A 20,138-nucleotide genomic window follows, 5' to 3' on the forward strand; every position below is an offset into this window, starting at 1 on the left:
CCGTGGCTGTTTTCCTCGTGGATAAAACGTTCAGTTATTTACTAAGTACTTTTGGCTCTCTTCAGCGAAGCAGCCGGCGAGGAGGTTACTCTATGTCACTGGAATCTGCGCACAATGGAGTCAGACCCCCGCACCCCGTCACCTCCCCCTGCAGCACCAGCCTGTGAACCCCTCTGCGAGAGCTCTGGTTTTTACTGACCCCCCCCAACTACCCCACACTATCATCCATCCACGCAGGTCCTCGCGCTCAGCGGTCCCCCTTACGGCTCCCTTAAGAAACAACAAAAACACCAGCGCTACACTCGGAACCCACCGCAACTCCTCCTTGTTCACCTCTCTTCCTCCTCTCCTTATTTGTCAGCCACCCCCCACACACACACACACACACACGCACGCCCCCTCCCCTTCTGAGCTCTCTCTCTCTCTCTCTCTCTCGCTCATACGTACAGCGGCGTGGTTACCATGGCAGTGGTTAAAACACGGTTATTCTCCTGCTCTCGGCGTATGATGTTCACTCAGCATGATGTTGGTTGCGCGCCGGCTGAGCTCTGATTGGCTCTCCCGTGTGTAACTCCTGCGTGTGCTCTGTCCCGGGATGAGACTTTTACCATCAGCTGTGAGGCGAAGCTGTGAGAAGCTCTCGGAGACGCGTCGCACACCTGCGGCTGGGTGGAAATAGATGGAGGTGACTCGCACTCCGCCGATTGCTTCACCTCCTCTCGTGGCCCACGGGGGAGCGCGCTTGTAAGCTGATTTGACCGGTCGATGTGAATGCCTCTCCGGGATTAGAGGGCTATTTGGGTGAACCACGATGTCCCGCGGCTTGGGCCAGCACTCACGGTTATTGTTCATGCGCCGGCGAACGCACGGTGTCCGGTCTCCCCCGGTTCATCTCCAGTAGCCGTACAGCTCCGCTTCCCGTGTCTCCTCGCTGCTTGGCTCCGGTCTCCTACCCGGTGTGGACAGAATAATATGACTTCCTGGCTACGCACATACGACAGCGCCTGTCTGTGCCTCCTGCTCTGCTGTTTGGTGGTCGCTTTCAGCGGAGAATCCTTCAGTGCCGGTGAGTGGAGGCTCATTGGGGGCTAATTACATCCCATCTCAGCAATTAGACTGCATCTTGTAGCTATCACTGTCAAGCGATCATTAGCGTCCCCCACATCCCACATTCTCTGTAGTCTCTGCAGGAGGTCACGCAAAAGACTCGTAATGAGCATTTGTTTCATGTGGAGGAGTTACAAACTAGTTATTGATGAGAAGTAATGACAGCCTCACTGCAGTAGCAGGTAACACTCCAGCCCTCTTTGTTGAGCACATTACCGAACATTTAAAATTAGAAGTTAGGCGATTAACCTTCACAGTCTTTTTTGCCAGAGGCCAAGATTTTTAACTGGGTGAGAGTGCGCTGTTAGTGATGCTCAGACCTGCAGCTTTTCTCCTTTTGTCCTACATTACAACCTCACTGAAGCTCCCTGGAGAATAACTCTGGAAAATTAGATTCCAGCAGATAAATCACTACACTAATTCCACTACAAAAAGCCTTTCTTTGTCACTCAGTAAAGTCTGAATCCTTACTGTATTTTTTTCTGCAAACCTTGCATAGACATATCCTGTTTGAGTGCCTAGTTATGGACTCCCTACATATGCACATTCTCACTAAATGATTGACTAATTAGATGTGGTATGGATGTGTGTATTGGTGTTGTGCGAGGGGTTACTACTCCAGCAAATCCAGTACCTGCTTCCAGATGGTGGCTGATTTGTGCTGAACAGCCTCTTATGAGATGCTAAGTGGTGCTCCTATCATCAGAAGTGTCTAATGTCCACAGGGGTTCAGCTGCATGGCTAATAAGTGTTGACACACACATTCTTTCATATGCTAATCTCAGATTCTTCCCTCCTCCTCTTGCCGATCTTTTTTCTTCTTCCCTGCAATCATTTTTCTCTCTCTGCCTCCTCCACCTTTCGTCCTCCCTTCCTTGAGCAGGTGACAGCGTGTGTCGGTCTCCTGGCATCACCTCTTGTACAGACTGCCTCAGCCGTGGGCCACAGTGCGCCTGGTGTTTCGAAGAGGTAGGAATGCGTACGAACGTGTGTTTGTGTGTGTCAGAGACAAACGTGGCAGGCATTGGACAGCATTCCTCAGATGACACGAACCAAAGCTTTGATCCAGTCCACAAATATGAATATAATATGAACGTTAGAGCTCGGCGGCCTGCGTTATGACTCATGTGAGTTGCGCCGGCCGCTCGTGTGAATGTTTCCATGCACGTTTTCTCAGGCAGAAAGCAGAGACAGAGCCACTTTTCCATCCATGTGTTTAGTCTCCACACACTTACACATATTGCTGCTTCCGCCCATGCCTCTATCTGTCTGTGTGTCGGTCTGTCTCGTAAAGAGCCCACCCCGAAACAGACGTGAGGAGCTGTAAAGCTTTCTGGTGCCACACCAGTAACAACACACAGATAAAAAATACCAAACCAAACTGTCAGCATGTGTGCATTTACAGACTTCAGGTGCTTTCCCACCCTGTAAGTCCTACACTTCTTGACATCATCAAGTGGGGCTGGGTTCACTGGTGTGTGTGTGAGCCCTCAAACATTACCTCCTACACACACAGAGACACACACACACATACAAGGTCATATAAACTCACAGAGCCATGCTTGGATAAGTATTAAACAGTGCCGGTCTTGTTAATATGCATGTTCACATTTGGCTGTTAATATTCAGAGTCCAGTGAAAAGACAGACTGTGTAAGGAAAGTCCCAGAAAGTCAGTCTGAAACTTTTTGGCATTCAGAGTTGTTACAGGGCATATTATAGCCACAGGGAACACCATAAATACACACAATCCAGTCCAGGTTTCAGGTTCAGGTCCTGGTCACATAGTTTGCTACAGTTTCAGGTTCTATTGTAGACCACGGTTTTCCTCAACCGTGTGTTTTTTTAAAAAAATTTCACTCTTTCATCCCTTATCTGTTTCCCCCTCATGCTTTTTAAAAAATGACTGATCTCAGTCTGGCCCATGACAGATTAATTACAGTGTAAATACACATATTTAGGGGTGTAATTTTACGGGGGGGTTTGTGCCACTTCTTTGTATTTGTGAGTTTTTTTGCTACAGTACCAAAGGTCACTAAGCCTCTCCAAAGCTATAAGGCATGACACTGTTACATTCTGCCGTTGTGGCAGCTGACTATTAGGAGAACTTAATCAAGAATCTGAAGACAATAAGGGCGCCTAATCACATTTTGAACTGTCCAAACTAACACTGAGCAAATTTCCACCGTGTTGGAATACACGGAGAATAAATCCGGAGTAAATCCAAACAGGCACCTCCACCTGGTGCTTGAAACTGATGAGTAATTTCATCAAGGGTCCGATAGCAAAAAACAGTCATGGCTCTCATGTCGGGGTAACTCCATCAAAAATCAATACAAGCACACTGAAAGCAATCAGAATGAAAAATGAAACCACTGATTAATTGTGAAACTGGTTTCAGTATAGCATGTTTCCCTGAGTGGAATAAACGAGGGAAGACTTTGCACGTCTGTGACATCAGGCAGGTGCGCAGGAGAAAGAGAAACGGATCAAAAGTTGCCCAACGGCTCCAGAAGTGTTGCAAGTAAATCCTTTTTTTTTGAATGTTTGTCAGTGTGCAGGAGTCTGCAGCATGTGTGAGTCTTTCACTACATACTTCACAGTGAGCAAAGGTTAAAAAATTAACTAATGGGTTAAACATTAACTAGATTACAGCCTTTAAACGCAGAGTGTTAGGCATACATTTTTGAATTGATGGAGACGATGGAGACATCGGCACAAGTGTAGAGAAAATCTATAATTTTTCTTCTGACCTTGAAATTGTTTACTCTCGCTCTTGCTCCAGACGGGCTGAAGGAGATGTGCTCATCATACAGATGAGATTACAGCGAAAACATGGCTTCCTTGTATGCTCTGTTTATAGAGTTTAAAATTGCAAGTGAGCTATACCCTACAGACTTTTGTGATATTGTGCATGTGAAAAAAATGCTCTCCTATATTAAAATTTATAATGTTAAATAAAATTGATGAAATTCAAACATGTTGTTTTTTGAAACATACACTTCATTTGAACTTGTAACCAACTAACTGGGGAACATATCCTACGTAATTTTGATAAAGGGCAGTACGTCTTTAACAGCACTCTGAAGCCATTATTACCTTTTATTATTTGCAGTATATAAAATAGTGTAGAACCCAGAGAAATCTGTGAAAGCAAAGGGGAAAGAAAGGCTGAAATCCAACATTGAACGGCCTTGATTTGTTGCCCTCAGGCAGCACTCAATTACACAGTGGAAATCACTGAATGGCTTTTGGAGCACTTTTAAAACCAACGTCAGCCAACAAACAGACCGTCAATGTATGCACACTTATCCACAATGAAGAGGAGAAAAAAGGATTTATACAAGATGCAGAAATACAGTTACAATGGGTGGGCCCAAGCTCATTTAGGAGGGTGCAAAATTGACCAAACAAAAGTCCTTTTGGAAATCAAGGACGCCGCCTCCTGTGGGCTGAAGAAGAGACAGACCATCTCAACCCCCGCCATCTGTTATTTGTATTCATTAGCGCACATGGCGCGAGTGACTTACATGTGCAAAGGCACCGTTAATATTCAATATTACAGGCTTTGAAGTCACATGTGCTCTCATTGTTGTTTAATAAAAGAAGGCTTTGCTTAATTCGTCAAGATAATGCAAAATGAGTCCTCTGTCACCTTTTGGAGACATTTTTACCTAAAGTGTTGTTAGCGTTTTGTTGGAAGTGAATTTGCTTTTTGGAACAAAAACAATGACGTTTCAGGTTGTATTATGTTTTTGCTGTTTTCAAGGACACGTTTAAATTATTTGCTCATCCGTCCATTCCCACATCACCTGTGACGAAGCTTTTGCAGATGAATTTACAGTGAAGGTGAAGACTGAGACAAAGTATGGTGGAAGCAAGAGGTGTTTATTTGCCCACATGTATCTAACGCCATGACAGTTAGTGGTAGATCAAGCTTTCCAACAGCAACAACAATCTCTTGTCTAATGACAAATGGCAGCTTTAAATACTCTCAGCTGTTTAGGACTAAACCATTATTTACTCCCAGGTGAGTTTACCAAATTGTAGCATTCCACCTTCTATATACAATACACAATCTGAGTTAATAAATAAATACATTTTATCATTCTCTGATAATTAAATATGTTATATTTTAACCTTATACCTTAACCCTATTAAAAAACCACCAAAAACCCATGTATAGAGATTTCTCACACCTCCTTAACCCATGGCCTCTCCTGGAACCTTTAAATGTCCGGACCACTGGGGAAATATTTGCCCAAACACCCTGGAGAGGACACAGAAAAGGTCTTTGCACCAACACTTTTACCTGTAGACTTTAAACACACACACTTGCTTAAGTTTTACTTGGCAGTAGACCTTATTTGCTCCCAGTAACAACCTTTCCTCACAGACAACCACCACACTTCTCAGTGAGGAGCAGCTGTGCAGGACCTGGAGCAAAAGGCCACCTGCTAATTATTAAATAACTCAATAAATATTCAATAAATAATTAAACCTCTTGTGTGCAAATGGTTATTGATGTGCAAGTCTATCCTTAAAGTGCAGTGCTCAATAAAGTGCTTTTAATAAAGTGCAAAGGTGCTTCTAAAGTGTGCAAGTTACCACAATACAAATTATACTAGTAAGGAAGCCCTCTTCCTTACATCATCCTAACTCGTTTTAGATACAGGGTTGGATTTTAAAACCAGCATATTTTGAATGAAGGGCAAACTGACCATTTTGAACTTTATGTTTTCACCTGTAGGGCTTTCTAGATGGGGCGGGGCTAAGTCAGCGCTGTGACTTGCCAGTTAACCTGCTCAGGAGGGGCTGTGCACTGGAGTTCATGGAGCAGTCAGAGGTTAAGGTGGAGGTCAACACCACCATCAGCAGCACACAAGTTTCCCCAAGAGACATCAGCATCACCCTCAGACCAGGTAGATGACGTGATAACTTGGGTTGGGCGTAAAAACGATCAGACTCTCTTAATAATGTGTTCAGTATGCAGAAAACACACCATTGCAGCGATAGTGTATTATTTTGTGTGCCCAGCAGGGCAGTTTGTGAATGTGCTGAACACCAGTGCAATATCAGAAAATAAGAATGTTCTTGCGGGAAAGAAAAGGAACAAAATGTCAAAAATCTCACCTTCTTTAAGGATCAGGCCATAAGACCTCATCCACATCACATGCGGTGCTGTATTTAGTAGCTCAGCAGCACAGCGAGTACTGCCTGCAGCGCCGTATGGGAGCATACAGCACCAAGCGGTGGGTGTTCAAATTTCCACTGACTAAAAGTGTTAACAGTTTCCGAGATGGGTGCTTCAAGAATCACTGTTAGTGTTTAAGCCTTCAGGAAAAAAAACTATAATAAAGGCATCATTGTGGAGAAATGGTGCCCTAAGCACTAAATGAAGTCACAGTCCCAGTGTGAGTGTGTGTGTTGTATTCTGAGCTTTTGGTAGCTGGTTCGGCTGCTGCGAATAGCAGTGCAGTTAGTCCCCTTCCACTGAAATCGCTGTCCTTCCTCGTAATTACACACATATATATATAGATGAGCAGCAAAGTGAGAGTAAAGGGAAGATGCCTTGCAGTCCGGACAGTTCAGCCAACCTCTACCTAACAAATGTTTCACTGCATCTCTGCTTCACGTAGATGCTGGTGCTGCAGTGCACCATGCAGTATTTTTGAACTTTTGCTCATTGCAGTTTATGTTGTGCGTGTGTGTTTGTTTCTAGGTTCAGCGGCCAGTTTCATAGTGTCGGTGAAGCAGCTGGAGCGTTATCCCGTGGACCTGTACTACCTGGTGGATGTATCGGCTTCTATGCAGGAAAACCTTGATCAAGTAGGTTTGAAAATGCTTGTCTGTCACTCTGCTGCTCAGTGAGTCAGTGAGGATTTGTTCCACGCCTTCTTCTTGAAGGTTCTATATATAAATATAGCTGCAAGGACTATTTGCTGTGTAAAAACATAATTAAGTCAAGGCTTGCATAAATGAGAAGTCTCACCAGGATCTATAAACAGTAAGTAGGCCCAGTGAGATGGACACTGACTTTATAACTACTACAGATTAAACTTTTTTTTAAATGAAGCAGAGGAAATGGGAAGTAAATCAGCTTCTTTTTTTGTCTATTGTGCCTGATTTATTCTGGATCATCTTCCAAATCTTCTTATTTTATATCCTCTTGCACGCCTCCTTCTTTTGCTCTTCCCTTCTCGCCTGCTGCTCTTTACCTGTCCTTGTTCTACCTCTCCAACCTGCTTTCTGCGTGCTGCACAGCTGAAGACGGTGGGTGTAGCTCTGTCCCTTCGTATGACGGAGCACTCCTCAGACCTTTGGCTGGGTTTTGGCTCATTTGTGGACAAGCCTGTTTCTCCTTACATCAACGTTCATCCTTCGAAGATCCACAATCCCTGCAGGTAAGATCATTTGTTAGCTAGAGTCGGCAGATACAATGATACACTCGAAGAGGGATGTCATCATTTCAGTGATCATGTAAAAAATATATACAAAGATGCATAATTTAGCTTTTTAGTTGCTTGGGGGAACATTGTCATCAGGATAAGCTGAGCATATAACAAATAGCTCTGCAGTTCCAAATCTTGCAAACAGGACCTCATTTTTTAATTAATTTATTTATTTTTTGTCTCTCACAAGTGATTTTGAAATACGCTGTCGACCAGCCCACGGCTTCCACCATGTCCTTAGCATGACAAGCAATATGAGCGAGTTTACGCGGGTGATCAAGCGCCAGCGCATCTCTGGAAACATGGACACACCTGAAGGAGGACTAGATGCCATGCTGCAAGCTGCGGTCTGCCAGGTGGGCATTTGTTCATATGTAGTTTGCGTACATGAATGCATATAAAACTCCCTCAGAGGCTGTTAGTGACGTATAGTGATGTGTTTTAACAGCACAGGACCAATTAATGTAGTTTTTCCACCCTTACTCGATTGTGCCGGCTCAACCCTGCATTCTCATAATTGTTGTTGCTATAATCCATCAGATGTATTAGTTTAGGTTGCAGAAATAATCAAAGGCTTCCCTAAAACAATATCATCTACATGGCAACATGTGTCACTCCATAGCCTGTCTATATTGCCTCCACAGTGCAAGTTACCCTAATGCTCACTACATACCACTGAGACTTCTGGCTTTTGAAATGTGTTTTAATAACAAGCTCCTCTTAATTCAAGTCATTATTTGGTAAATTCACCTTTGGATGCTGTCACAGCACTGAGTCTGTGTGGACAGGTCTGAGTCATGGTGGCACATCTGGACACTGCAATTGTACACCACTCCTCTTTGCAAAACTCCTCAAGCTCTGTCAGGTTGCACAGGGTCAGGCATGAACAGTGCTTTTCAAGTCCAACAACAAATTCTCCATTGGCTTGAGCTCTGGGCTTCGATTCAACCACTCCAAAACACTCACCTTGTTGACTTTAAACCATTTCCGTCTAGCTCGTGCCTGAATGCTTTGCGTCTTAGGTTCGCGTATTAGGTTGGAATTCTCTTGGAGACTGAATCAGATGGTCTTTCAGGATTTATCTATCATTGCTGTATTCATTTTATGTTTTGCCAGAGATGGTGTGTTTGCCAAAATATATAGAATGTCTGTTGCTACCTTAACAAAGTGTCTAGTGTGATGACTTAAAAAGTTGATTTTGGTCTCATCAGACTAGAGACCCCAGACTCCCACATGCTTTTAGATGAACTTATCCCCTCTCTTCCATAAAGCCTGAGCAACATCTCAGGTGCTGAAGCTTTTAACTCCTTCAGAGTAGTCATAGGTGTCTTCGTGGCCCCCACCTTACTGGTGTCCTTCTCACACAGTCACTGTTTGTGAGGACGGCCTGCTTTAGGCAGATTTACACATGTGTTTTTTCTTCCAGTGATGACGAATTTAACTGAACTCCAGGGGATTTTCAGTGACTTGTACGCTGACCTATAGTTTTCCTAATCTTTTCCCCGACTTGCTTGGAGCGTTCTTCTGTCCTCATGGTGTAATTGTTGCCAGGAATACCGATTAACCTTGACTGAATCTTTCACACACAGGTGTCTTTATACTACAGTCACTTGAGACACATTCACTGCACTTTGGTAATCTGCACTTCATTAACTGTGAAACTACAATTGGCTGGAGCTCTGTTGAATTAGTTCAGTTACTTTAAAGGGTTTGAATATTTATGCAGTGACTTATTTATTATATATTTATATATTTTTGATTAATGTTGATTAATTTAGCCCTGTGTCGAATTGGCGACTTGGTGTATCCCGCCTCTCGCCCTATGGTAGATAGACTAGATAGATAGTCTATCCACCACCACGACTCTGATAAGAATAAACAGAAGAGAATGGATGATTAATTTCCTCTACTTTACACAGTTTCTTTAGTGAATTCTTAAAAAGCCAAATTATATTGACCCTGATTCCATCCCAGCCAAGTGGTAGAGTAGACGCTGTATATGTAAATCTAAGGGGTGTTTTCTAATTTTAAGTAGGTGTTAAATCTGCAAATGTAAAAGAAGCGTTTACTCTTTTCTGGAAAAATAGTGGCACCCTGAAAGCAATGCATATTGCCACAGGAATCCCACTAAGTATTAACTCCACATGTGGGGTATGGCAGACACACACACTGAGATTCACAGTTGCTTACATTATAGCTTCTGTGGGGGTTATGTGTCACACCATGCAGGGGGCCCCTGAGTAGCCATGTCGGAGAGAAACACCACAGTGGTCATCAGTCTAGAAATAGACTCCATTATGCCAGGCCTACTCACTAGGTTTCCCTAAATACACACACACGTGCACACTGGCCCATTTTCTCACACTGAGAGAAAGGAGTCACTGTATGAGTCACAGACATAAAAATCGAGACTCCCGGTTCTTTATTTAATTGGACATTACAGAAAAGCCTGATCATCACCGAAAATAATCCAGTTCACATGTGTAAAATGTTTCGCCTTGCATTTTTTCCCACACTTGTAAATCCTTAAAATGTGATGCATGCACATTTTTCCACATCACTCCGTCATGATTTAAAGGAATAACAAAAACCACTCTGCAAAAACAGGCTGTAGAGACGTTCAATAGATCTCTGCTTGTGTTTGAATTTTTTTGGTATTAGGATGAAAATATGTAAGTTTTGCTAAATTAATGGCCAAAAATAACATTGCACGTTGCCTTCCTTCTGCATTTTAGAGGGCTGTTGGTTGGAGACCAGAGGCAAAGCGTCTGTTGCTCCTGATGACCGACCAGCCTTCTCACCTCGCCCTGGATAGCCGGCTGGCAGGGATCGTCGTGCCACACGATGGTCTGTGTCACCTGGAGGACAACGTCTACAAAGGCAGCACCAGGATGGTGAGGAAACTTGCAAAAGCTAAAGCATCAAACTTTAAGCTCACATAATCTCACTTTAATGTGGACCAGATGAATTACTACAGGCTTTGAGGTGACAGGAGGTTTACTTTGCTTTTCAGGATCATCCCAGTTTGGGTCAGTTGTCTGATAAGCTCCTTGAAAACCATATCTACTCCATCTTTGCTGTGGAAAAGCAGCAATACCAGTGGTATGAGGTAATGTGCCCCTACACGTGCACTTAGTAATATACTGAGAAGGCATACAATCAGCCACAGATTCTCAAGTTTTGACTCATACATATCTTGCTCATTTCAGGAGCACATTTGAGAGGGGAAGATTTTTAAAAGCATTACGTTTTTTTCTACTCTCGTCTCCCTTTCCTTTTCCAGGAGCTGATACATCTGCTACCTGGCTCCTACCTGGGAAAATTAGGCCTCTTCCAGGCTCCGAATCTCATTGACCTGGTGGTGGATGCATACAAGGTACAAAGCACTCAGCTACACCTCCCCTCGTAGGCTCTTTGTCCTCTTTGTAGCGTCTTATTCATTCTTTGGACAAAGACGGGAACAAGTGAAAGGTGGGAGAGACGAGAAGAGCAGCACTGTGAGAGCTGGAATCACAACCCCACACATTCCTGGCTCAGAAATGTTGAGACAAAGTTTGCTGCCGGTCTGCTGAAGCAACACAAACTTTTGTTGTTCTCCTTGACTTGTTGAATCATGCGGACTGAGTAATAGCGCATGTCCTGTTTGAAAAGTGCGTCCTGTTTATGTGTACCCCAGAAGTTGAAGTTTGAAAACGGGGAATGCAAGAAAAATCTTAAATGATCTCAAACTTAAAGTGCTTAAGTTTGGGGAAAATTGATGATGGGGAGAGACCTAAAGCCTGAAGAAAGAAAAACAACAACAGGAAACAACACGGACGAGAACTTGAGGTTACGGAAGGTTAGGTTTTGTATGTGTGTGTGTGGGTGAGTGAGACTCACCACGGGGTTAATTCTGTTGGCAGAGTATAATCTTGCCTCAGGCACAGCGCTCCATTGTTTGCTTCGAGAATCTGCCGAATCCACAGAATCGGGTGCGCAGCCACGCATACGTGCCGAAACACACACACATACACAAACAGCGCCGCCTGAACAGAAGCTGGCATTATAATGGCTATCAGATCCCCACAGAAACCATGTGTCCTAATCAGAGAGGGACACAAAGATGCTATTTTCGGCCCCACCTCCTTGTTCCCATAAATCCCTGTATTTCAGGAAGAAAGAGAGGGCGACAGTAAGGGTTTCAGGCAACATGTGACAACTTTGATTAATGAGCCTCTTTTCCCCCCCTTTCTTTCGTCATTGCTGTTCACTCACACAGATTACGTTCATTAAAATTTCAAGCTGTTCCTAGCATTCCCTTTTATCTTAACCTACATTGCTTTGTAGTCAGCACAGTAAGCTATGATAAGTTTCTTTATATCAGGCTCTCAGTGTAATGCTGCTTGTCTCTCTGTTTTCGATGTGCCCAGAGGTTGTTATCAGAGGTGGTGGTGTCCGTGTCGGTGGAGGACAAGGCGGTCAGCAGGTACTGGGTGTCTGTAACTCCTCTCTGCCCCGATGGATCCACTGCTGCAGAGCACAGTTGCACGGGGGTGCAGCCCGACCAGACGGTAAACACCCAGCAGCGTCAGAGCCACCAGAGATGTCACAAGGCATATATTAGTTGTATCAGATTACCCTGACATACACAAACGCCCTCGCACTGAGAGCTTTACGTGACAGAGAAGATTTGGTAAATAATCCGAGCTGAGCGGATTACACGGACTGTATTTAAGAGGAAAACATTTCCATGTGATTTCGCGACCTTTTCCTCCAGAAATCCCTACCTCACCTAACACGAGAGCCTCGATACAGACAAATAGGACATTTATATTTAGAATGAGGTCATTGGACTTGTACTCCTTAATACCTGTTCTGTTATCCAGCAGAGAAAAAGAAACCTTCACCAGTGCCGAGAGCACTTTTTGATATTTCTCAGCTGTGCACGGTAGTTTTTCTACTTAAGCAGCATGACTTTATCAGAGGTTACTGTAGCTGTAGCAGCCAAAGAGACCTTTGCTTTGGCACTAATTATAGCATCTTCAGTGCATTTGGGAATGATTTTACTCCCCTTAGCTTCCTGCGAGACTTCTTTCATCACATTTTGGGGTTCTAAACTTTTATTGAACCTCGGCATACTAAATCACTGCTCTACAGAGTTACTCCACTGTACAAAGAAACTCAGGCCTTTTAATCTGTGGGTGGATTAGAGACGAATTATGGAAACAATTACCAGAATGGAGATAAAAATCAATAGAAAGGCTGACTGTGAACTCAAAGCTTTGGCATGCGCAACTTTCCACATCAGCCAACAGAATAATTGTTCAAATTCAGCCTAAGAATCCATTTTCCTGTCCAACTGTTTGAGCTGTTAGGGATTTCTGTAATCATGCAGCCAGATTTGGCTTATTAGATTAGATTATTATTAGATTATTTAGATTTACAGCCTCAGTTTGGTGCAGAAAAATGATTTCTGTATAATCCACATCGCTGTGTAAGTGTAGAGGATGTTTAAGATAGTCTCTCTGATGTAAATGTCTATGTCAGCATGCTTACAACAATACTGAGGGCCTGAGTTTAGCATGTTAACTAATGAGGATGGCATGAGATGTGGTCATTTAGTCGTGAACAAAAGTAGTGAAGAAACTGGAATTTCTACCTGCTGTTGCTAGGCAAACAAGACGCTCTATCACTAAATCGATGAGGTTCATAGCATAAAATATTACGGTAGTTCTTTTTGAACTGGGCCATGGTGGTGCACCAGATGACCAACTGACCTTGCCGCCCACATAAATATACAACTAGAACACAGCTCTATCCCTCTTTCAACATCCCCTGCTGCTCTTTATAAACATATTTGTTTTACGCAGGTCTACTTCAATATCACAATTGGCCAGCACTCCTGTCCTGATGACGGTAAAGATGAAGATGTGACAGTCATGGTCCGTCCCGTGGGTTACAACGAATCCACTGTTGTGAGGATCCGCTCTAAATGTCAGTGCACATGTGGACCGGCGGGACAGTGCCGTGATGCCAACGCGTCACCATGCAAACAGACCCAAAATGGCAACAATCAGGAGGAGAGGCCGAACTACGGGATGATGAAGGACTCGGATTCAAACAAGAACTGCAAAGCAGATGGGTCTGATGTGGTCTGCAGTGGCCGCGGAGTGTGCGAATGTGGGAAGTGTGTTTGTGAGCAGAGCAGGCTCGGTGCAGTGTACGGGAAATACTGCGAATTAGACGACTTCTCCTGCCCTTACGAAGGAGGGCTGCTGTGTGGAAGTAAGAGGGGCACACTCTGAAAATTAGTTCATAGTGATACTGCTAATGTCAAGATGACTAGTGCACGATTTTTCTTCGTTAACTTCTCTAATGCCTTTTCCTCTCATCTCTCTCCTGTCTCTCAGGTCGGGGTGTGTGTGTGCTAGGTGAATGTGTGTGTGAGGATGGATGGACAGGCGATAGCTGCAACTGTCCCGTCTCCACAGCAACCTGCCAGTCATCAAATGGCTTGCTTTGCAGCGGGAGAGGGAAGTGTGTGTGTGGTAAGTGCGTGTGCGACGACCCCCAACACTCCGGAGACTTCTGCGAGCGTTGCCCTGCGTGCCAAAGCACCTGCCAATCATACTGGTAATTAGCGACTTATATTTAGTACCGCAAAGCACGATGGGAGCTCCGACAGATCGAGCTGTATGCTTGAAGTTGAAACTGTAGTGATTTGTTATTTCTGTTTGCGTTGCTTTGCCTCTTAGGACGTGTGTGGGCTGCCACCTTTCTCATGGTCTGACCCAAGAAGAGGCGGGACAGTGCAACCACACCTGTGCACCGCTGGTCGGCTACATGGATGACATGTCAGGTAGAGCTGGTGTGATTCAATTCAATTTTATTTATATCGCACCAAATCACAACGACTGTTGCCTCGAAGTAAATAATAGAGAGAAAACCCCATCATATGACCCCATATGAGCGAACACTTGGCGACAGCGGGAAAGAAAAACTCCCCTTTAACAGGAACAAACCTCCAGGTTCAGGTTTACATATTTGTAGTTTTGTGGACACTAAAAAGGTTTTTTTCTTTAATTGAAGCTACGACAGATTTAGCTGTTTTTAATAAAAGCCTTGGCTCAGTTTGAATTTGCTCTTGGGTTTGAAATATATTACTTTGTATTTACTATTTAACAAGCAACCCTTAGAGCTGCTTGTATTCATCTTTTTTTGCTAAGTTTGGCAATCTATAAAAGCAACATTGACAAGTTACACGAAGTGCTGTTGCACATGTTGGCAGTTTATTGCCTGCATTTTTGAGCCAAAGCCATTTGGTTATTTAGAAGCAGAGCGACAGATGGATTTCACTGAGAGCTGAGCATACTGCATGATAGCAACATGTCAATCACAAGGTAGCCCCGAACTAAACCACATCCTGTTTTAACACCTATTATACCTTAAATAATACAATCATTGAAAATGAATGAAATGAAAAAAGAACACCATGTTTTATTAAGTATGACTTAAAACTGTCTTCAGGGGCCATAAACTCACAAGGCAAGCATTTGCTGAAGTCATAAAAGAAGTGGAAAGTTGGGTTTCCCATAGATAACTATGTATCCTGACCTCGTTTTGCAACCAGAGATGCCACCCCCTGCTGGCCACTAAAAAGACTGCATCTACATCACATTCTTTTTCATATACAGTTAGAGTTGCATTTCTGACCACCTGATGAGTGTAAGCCTACTATTCACTGACCTTTTAGCTCAGTTTTGTTCTCCACTGACTCCTAAAAAATCTGTTTCTTTAGCTTCAAAATGCTTTGTCTAACAGTTGGTCACTATTCGAGAATCAAGACCCCAGATTACTGAGAGGATTTGTATAGTCAGATTCTCATTGCACACAGATCTTCAATTACTTAATTTGGTTTTACTAAAATAAGGTTGCCTTCATGTCATACATTGTTATGCACTGAGCACTTCTTCTCCACTCTCTTCTTTTCACTCCCCATGTGTTTATATACCGCTGCAGCAGCATTAAATTCATCACATTTGTGTCTTCTCTCTCCCTTAGTCTGTGTTTTGTCTCCCTATGCTCTCTTTTTCTTTTTGCTTCTGTTTCTTCTCTTCTCTTTCCCTTCACAACCCCCACCCATCAAGGCAGATGGCTGCCCCTCCCTATGCCTGATTCTGCTGGAGGTTTCTTCCTGTTAAAAGGGAGTTTTTCCTTCCTACCACAAAGTGCTCGCTCACAGGCAGGTCACTTGATTGCTGGGGTTTTCTGCAGAATTCTGTAGGGTACCGTGTAAAGCACCTTGAGGCGACTGTTGTTGTGTGATTTGGCACTATATAAACAAACCTGAATTCAATTTGATTGAAACAAGAGAAGCTTTAAAACAGTGCAGCTCTGCAGCAGCACCACTCTGATCAATTTTTTTGTTTAAACTAACCCTCCAGGATTTGTTCTGGATCTTGGATCTATGTCTGGGTCTCACTGCTCCCTCTCTCTCTCTGGCTGTATTTTCAGGTCAAGCAGGGGAGACGTGGATTCACTGCATGTACATCAGTAACGACAGCTGTCGCAACAGCTATCGCTTTCAGACCAGCTCGAAGTCTGGTCAGGCTCAGCTTCTTATTAGCACAAGACCAGGTATGAAGTCAAAACTCACACACACACGCTTTAACTTGGGGTGATATCCGTTGATACCTCTGCTGCACTAGTGCACCCTGGTGTATTTGAGTCAGCAAGCCTGCTGTCAGTGTTACAGCTGTAATTTAGATTTCCCCTCAGTTTCCATCTCACTTTATGGATTTTTTCTTTTCAATCATCCACAAACACACACACACACACACACACACACACACACACACACCTCCTCACAGTTCACATTTGCCCTCAGTCTCGCACACATTATTATTGCACATCTAAGTGTTACAGATCACCCCGCCACCCTTACACCCCACCCTTTTCCAATTTTTGGAACAGCACTGCTTATTGTGCATCTCCCCCCCATCTCCCCCTATCCCCTCAAGCTTCCCTCCAACCACCCCCCCACCCCCCACACCCAACGGGACACTCTTCCTGCTCACACCCACTCCTCCCGGGTGCAGCAGGAGCCAGGTCTCTATGGTAACTCTGTTACAAAATGTCAGAGCAATCTTTGGGCTCTTTGTGTCGAGCAATCAGCCCGTCATCCACACATGCTCCCCAGCAGATACACAGCCAGCTGACTGTTCAGTACCGCAATAATGGTACAGCTGCCGCCGAGCGAGCTCTGTGTGTGTGTGTGTCATATGTCATTTAAATGAGTAGCTCTGCTTTGTACTGCCTTTTTGTCTCCCCTGTTTTTCAGTGGACAGTCTCTTTCCTCTTTTAGTAACTTTTATTCAAATTCATTCATGCAAGTCCAACGTTTACATCCAAAACATACCATACCCAGCCTACACCTGGGTTTAGAGCCACTGAAATATACCTGATTAGCTCTTCACAGTTTCATATTGCTGAATCTGTACTTTTAGTTTTATTTAATCTGTACTTTCATGTTGCTCAAAGATGATTTTGATCAAAAATACTCCAAACTTTTGTCCCCATCAGTGAACAATACAATGTTATAGCTCTGCACAGTAAAACTGAGTGCGTTTATGTGTATGTGTCTACAGACTGTGTCAGCAGCAGCCTTCGGCTGGTGAGAACTTTCTTGAGCGTGTGCGCCCTGACCGTGTTGTGCGGGCTGGTGGTTGTGGCCGTGTCCCGGCTGTTGCTGCAGAAGAGGCGGTGGTCACCAGGGGGCACTGTTGAAGATGCAGGGTACCATTGCACTGGAAAGGTTAGCTCTCTGATATCCTTGAGGAATTTCTCAGTGCTGTCTGATTTTAAATGAGAGCCAAAGTGTCCCTGGAGCCCTGAGCAGCAAAGGTTCATTAGGATATTTATGTGAAGTAGTACCGGCAGCTGAAACCAGCAGTGAGGAATGTGAGTGTGCTCTTAGAGGTACAGCTGTGTTTTACATTTCCTCCCAACTCCCAGCTCAGCAGCTACAGTTTCCAGCTTTCTGACCTTATAATGACATACAGCACTTTGGAGAAGAGGAAGATGGGAATTTCTTAGCAATGGTTACTGGTTAGGGGTGGCGAGGGGGGTTCCTGTTTATGGCACTGCTGCAGATCATCTTAATGATACTGACGATTGTGGACTGTGTTTAAGAATCAGGACCATCTGTCTGGTTAACATTTACAGTTCTTTGCTGATTTTTTTTTTTATGACATTTTACTGTCAGGGGGAAGTTTTGCTTTTGAGTAACAAAGACTTACTCTTCACTTCTCAGTCATGGGAAAGGCCACATAGACTTTGAGTTTACCTGCCTAATATCCACCAAGGGTTAAGTTTAGCATGTTTAGCCACATGCTGAACTTTCAGTAAATAGGGGACGCATTTAGATTTCAAATAAAGCCACAGAGTTTCTGTTAAAAGCTTTTCCACGTGGGTGTTTGAAGCAGGTGAAAATGCTATAAAAGGGGAGGACATTAACCAAACCCAGTGACCTGGTGGCTGTTAAGAGGTTAAGATCCTCTGTGTACCTGTAAAGGCTCCAGAAGGACTGTGAAAATGACCCTTAACTCATAATCTTGGCTTTACCAACAAATCTTTACCAGAAATAAATCACAATTAAACAGACTAACACTTTGAGTTCTCCACTAATATGAACACTCACAAGCTGTAACCACGGAAACATCTGTCACACATGACATGTAGGAGTCATGTGGGGGGAAAAGGCAACTTGTAAAGCATTATGGGAACCGTAGTATGTAGTATTTTGGACTAATAGTGAAGAAGTCTTCTGAAGTGAGCATCTGTGTTCATCTCAGACTCCAATATTACTGACTGCATATTTCTGTTGCCCCCTCCCCTTCCCCACCAGGATCTGTCATACATTCCTACAACCAATGAGAAGACTGTCACCTACAGGAGGGACCATCCACCTGATCGCCCTGTGGAAATGCACATTCAGGTTCCTAAGATGCCCCTGGGTGACCCCTGGCAATAAAAGGTCATAACAAAGGCAGTAGAGACATATAGAAGCAAAGCTGGACTCAAGGCTTCTTTTCTGCCTCCTAACCTTCATAAAACTTTAACCAGCGGTACGTAGTACGTAGAGACTCAAGCGAAGTAAACTATGAAACCTCCACGGGATTTTATTTGTTAATCGAACTGACCAAACTTTTATTGACTGTGTGACTGACGCGGCCAGTATCCTGGGAATCCTGGAGATGAAGACGAAGAGCACAAATTCCCCACCTCTTCTCCTCCTTTTGTAGGAGCAGGGAAGCTACTTCACCTTTACAGGGTGAAAGTTGATCACTCCGCGCTTTTTAGCCATGCACTACTCTAGCATGAGTAAGTATGCATGTGTGAGTGTGCATGTGTGAGTGTGTGTGGTGCAGGTGCACATATGCTTTCTATTTATTTGATAGTGACAACACTACATATTAATAAAAAAAAAAAAATCATGTGACTGTGCCAGACTACAATAATCCGACAGTACTGTCTCCCTGTCTTAGTCTGCCCCCATGTGGTCAGTGTAATGTACGACATTTTCTTTCAAATAACACACATTACTGACCTCAGCTGTGTTGCCTTGCATACACCAAGTGACTAAGCAGCTTGCTTTTATTTTATTGCGATTACATTTTAGTCACGCATGGCGAATCTTGTCGTTTAATGTTTTTATTTCTGTTAACATCGGCTGCATTGCAAATTAGTGTTATATCATGGCATTGTGTAATGACAAGCAAGAATACTTTCATTTGATTGTCTTTTGTTAATAATCTGGTTAGACTTGCACTAGAACAATTGCATTTTACTACTGAAAAGTGTGGGATCTCTAGGCATTAAAGGTACCTAAGTGTGTTTAAAGCTAATTCACTGGAGGAGTGGATTAGCTCCACTGGAACACTGGAATGACAATGGATATAGATTTATATTTTACATACTGACATAATGGCAGTTGTATCATCAAAAGCCTGAGAATGTGAACTCTGTATCAGAATAATGTCTGCATTTACCTGCTGTTTCACAAGTATAGACTAATACACAAATCTGCTCCAAAGGTACTGAGATCAGAGGTGGAACTTCACTCTTCAGCAAATTTAAAGGATTAGATCCTCTGAAACCAGAGTGCCAGTTTCGTGACTTGTTGAGAGACTTTGCTTGCCCACTCCTGTTCCTCTTTTTTTTTTTACATGTTGTTTACAGCATTAGCTGCTCTGTTTTACTGTAACCTCGGAACACTAATGAATATTTATTATGATTCTATTATATTTTTTATGTTTATTTGATTTGTTATGCTATATTTGAGTAGCGGTAAATAGGTAGTGAATACTGTGAGCTGTCTCTGTTTCTAAAACTGAAATGAATTCAGCAATAAGGTATTAATCATCTCATCTTACCGGGCATTATGTTCGGAGTGACAACAGCACTTTCTCTGTAGTTTTGCTGTCGATTAATGTGTAGCATGACTGTTTTCATTCCAATAAAAATGTGCAAGAGTTTTTAAACTGTTTCTTGAACTGTGTTTTATTAATTTATAGTTATTCTATTTAGTTGTATTTATTTA

The 20,138-nt window shown here is 43.4% G+C and overlaps 1 protein-coding gene across 1 annotated transcript; it reads left to right on the forward strand.

The window, feature by feature from the left end:
* Positions 1–488: 488 nt before the first annotated feature.
* Positions 489–20,079, forward strand: itgb8 (integrin, beta 8). Its single transcript, XM_082521748.1, has 16 exons — positions 489–1,066; positions 1,991–2,076; positions 5,857–6,028; positions 6,829–6,935; positions 7,371–7,510; positions 7,749–7,914; positions 10,294–10,452; positions 10,572–10,667; positions 10,842–10,934; positions 11,968–12,108; positions 13,408–13,822; positions 13,948–14,170; positions 14,293–14,396; positions 16,052–16,174; positions 17,185–17,351; positions 18,444–20,079. Exons 1-16 carry the CDS (start codon positions 973–975, stop codon positions 18,567–18,569), a joined length of 2,412 nt encoding a protein of 803 aa, XP_082377874.1. The 5' UTR covers positions 489–972; the 3' UTR covers positions 18,570–20,079.
* The last annotated feature ends 59 nt before the right edge of the window (positions 20,080–20,138 follow it).

This window comes from Aulonocara stuartgranti (genome assembly GCF_965226115.1).
Source record: "Aulonocara stuartgranti genome assembly, chromosome: 22".
NCBI classification, from domain to species: Eukaryota; Metazoa; Chordata; class Actinopteri; order Cichliformes; family Cichlidae; genus Aulonocara; species Aulonocara stuartgranti.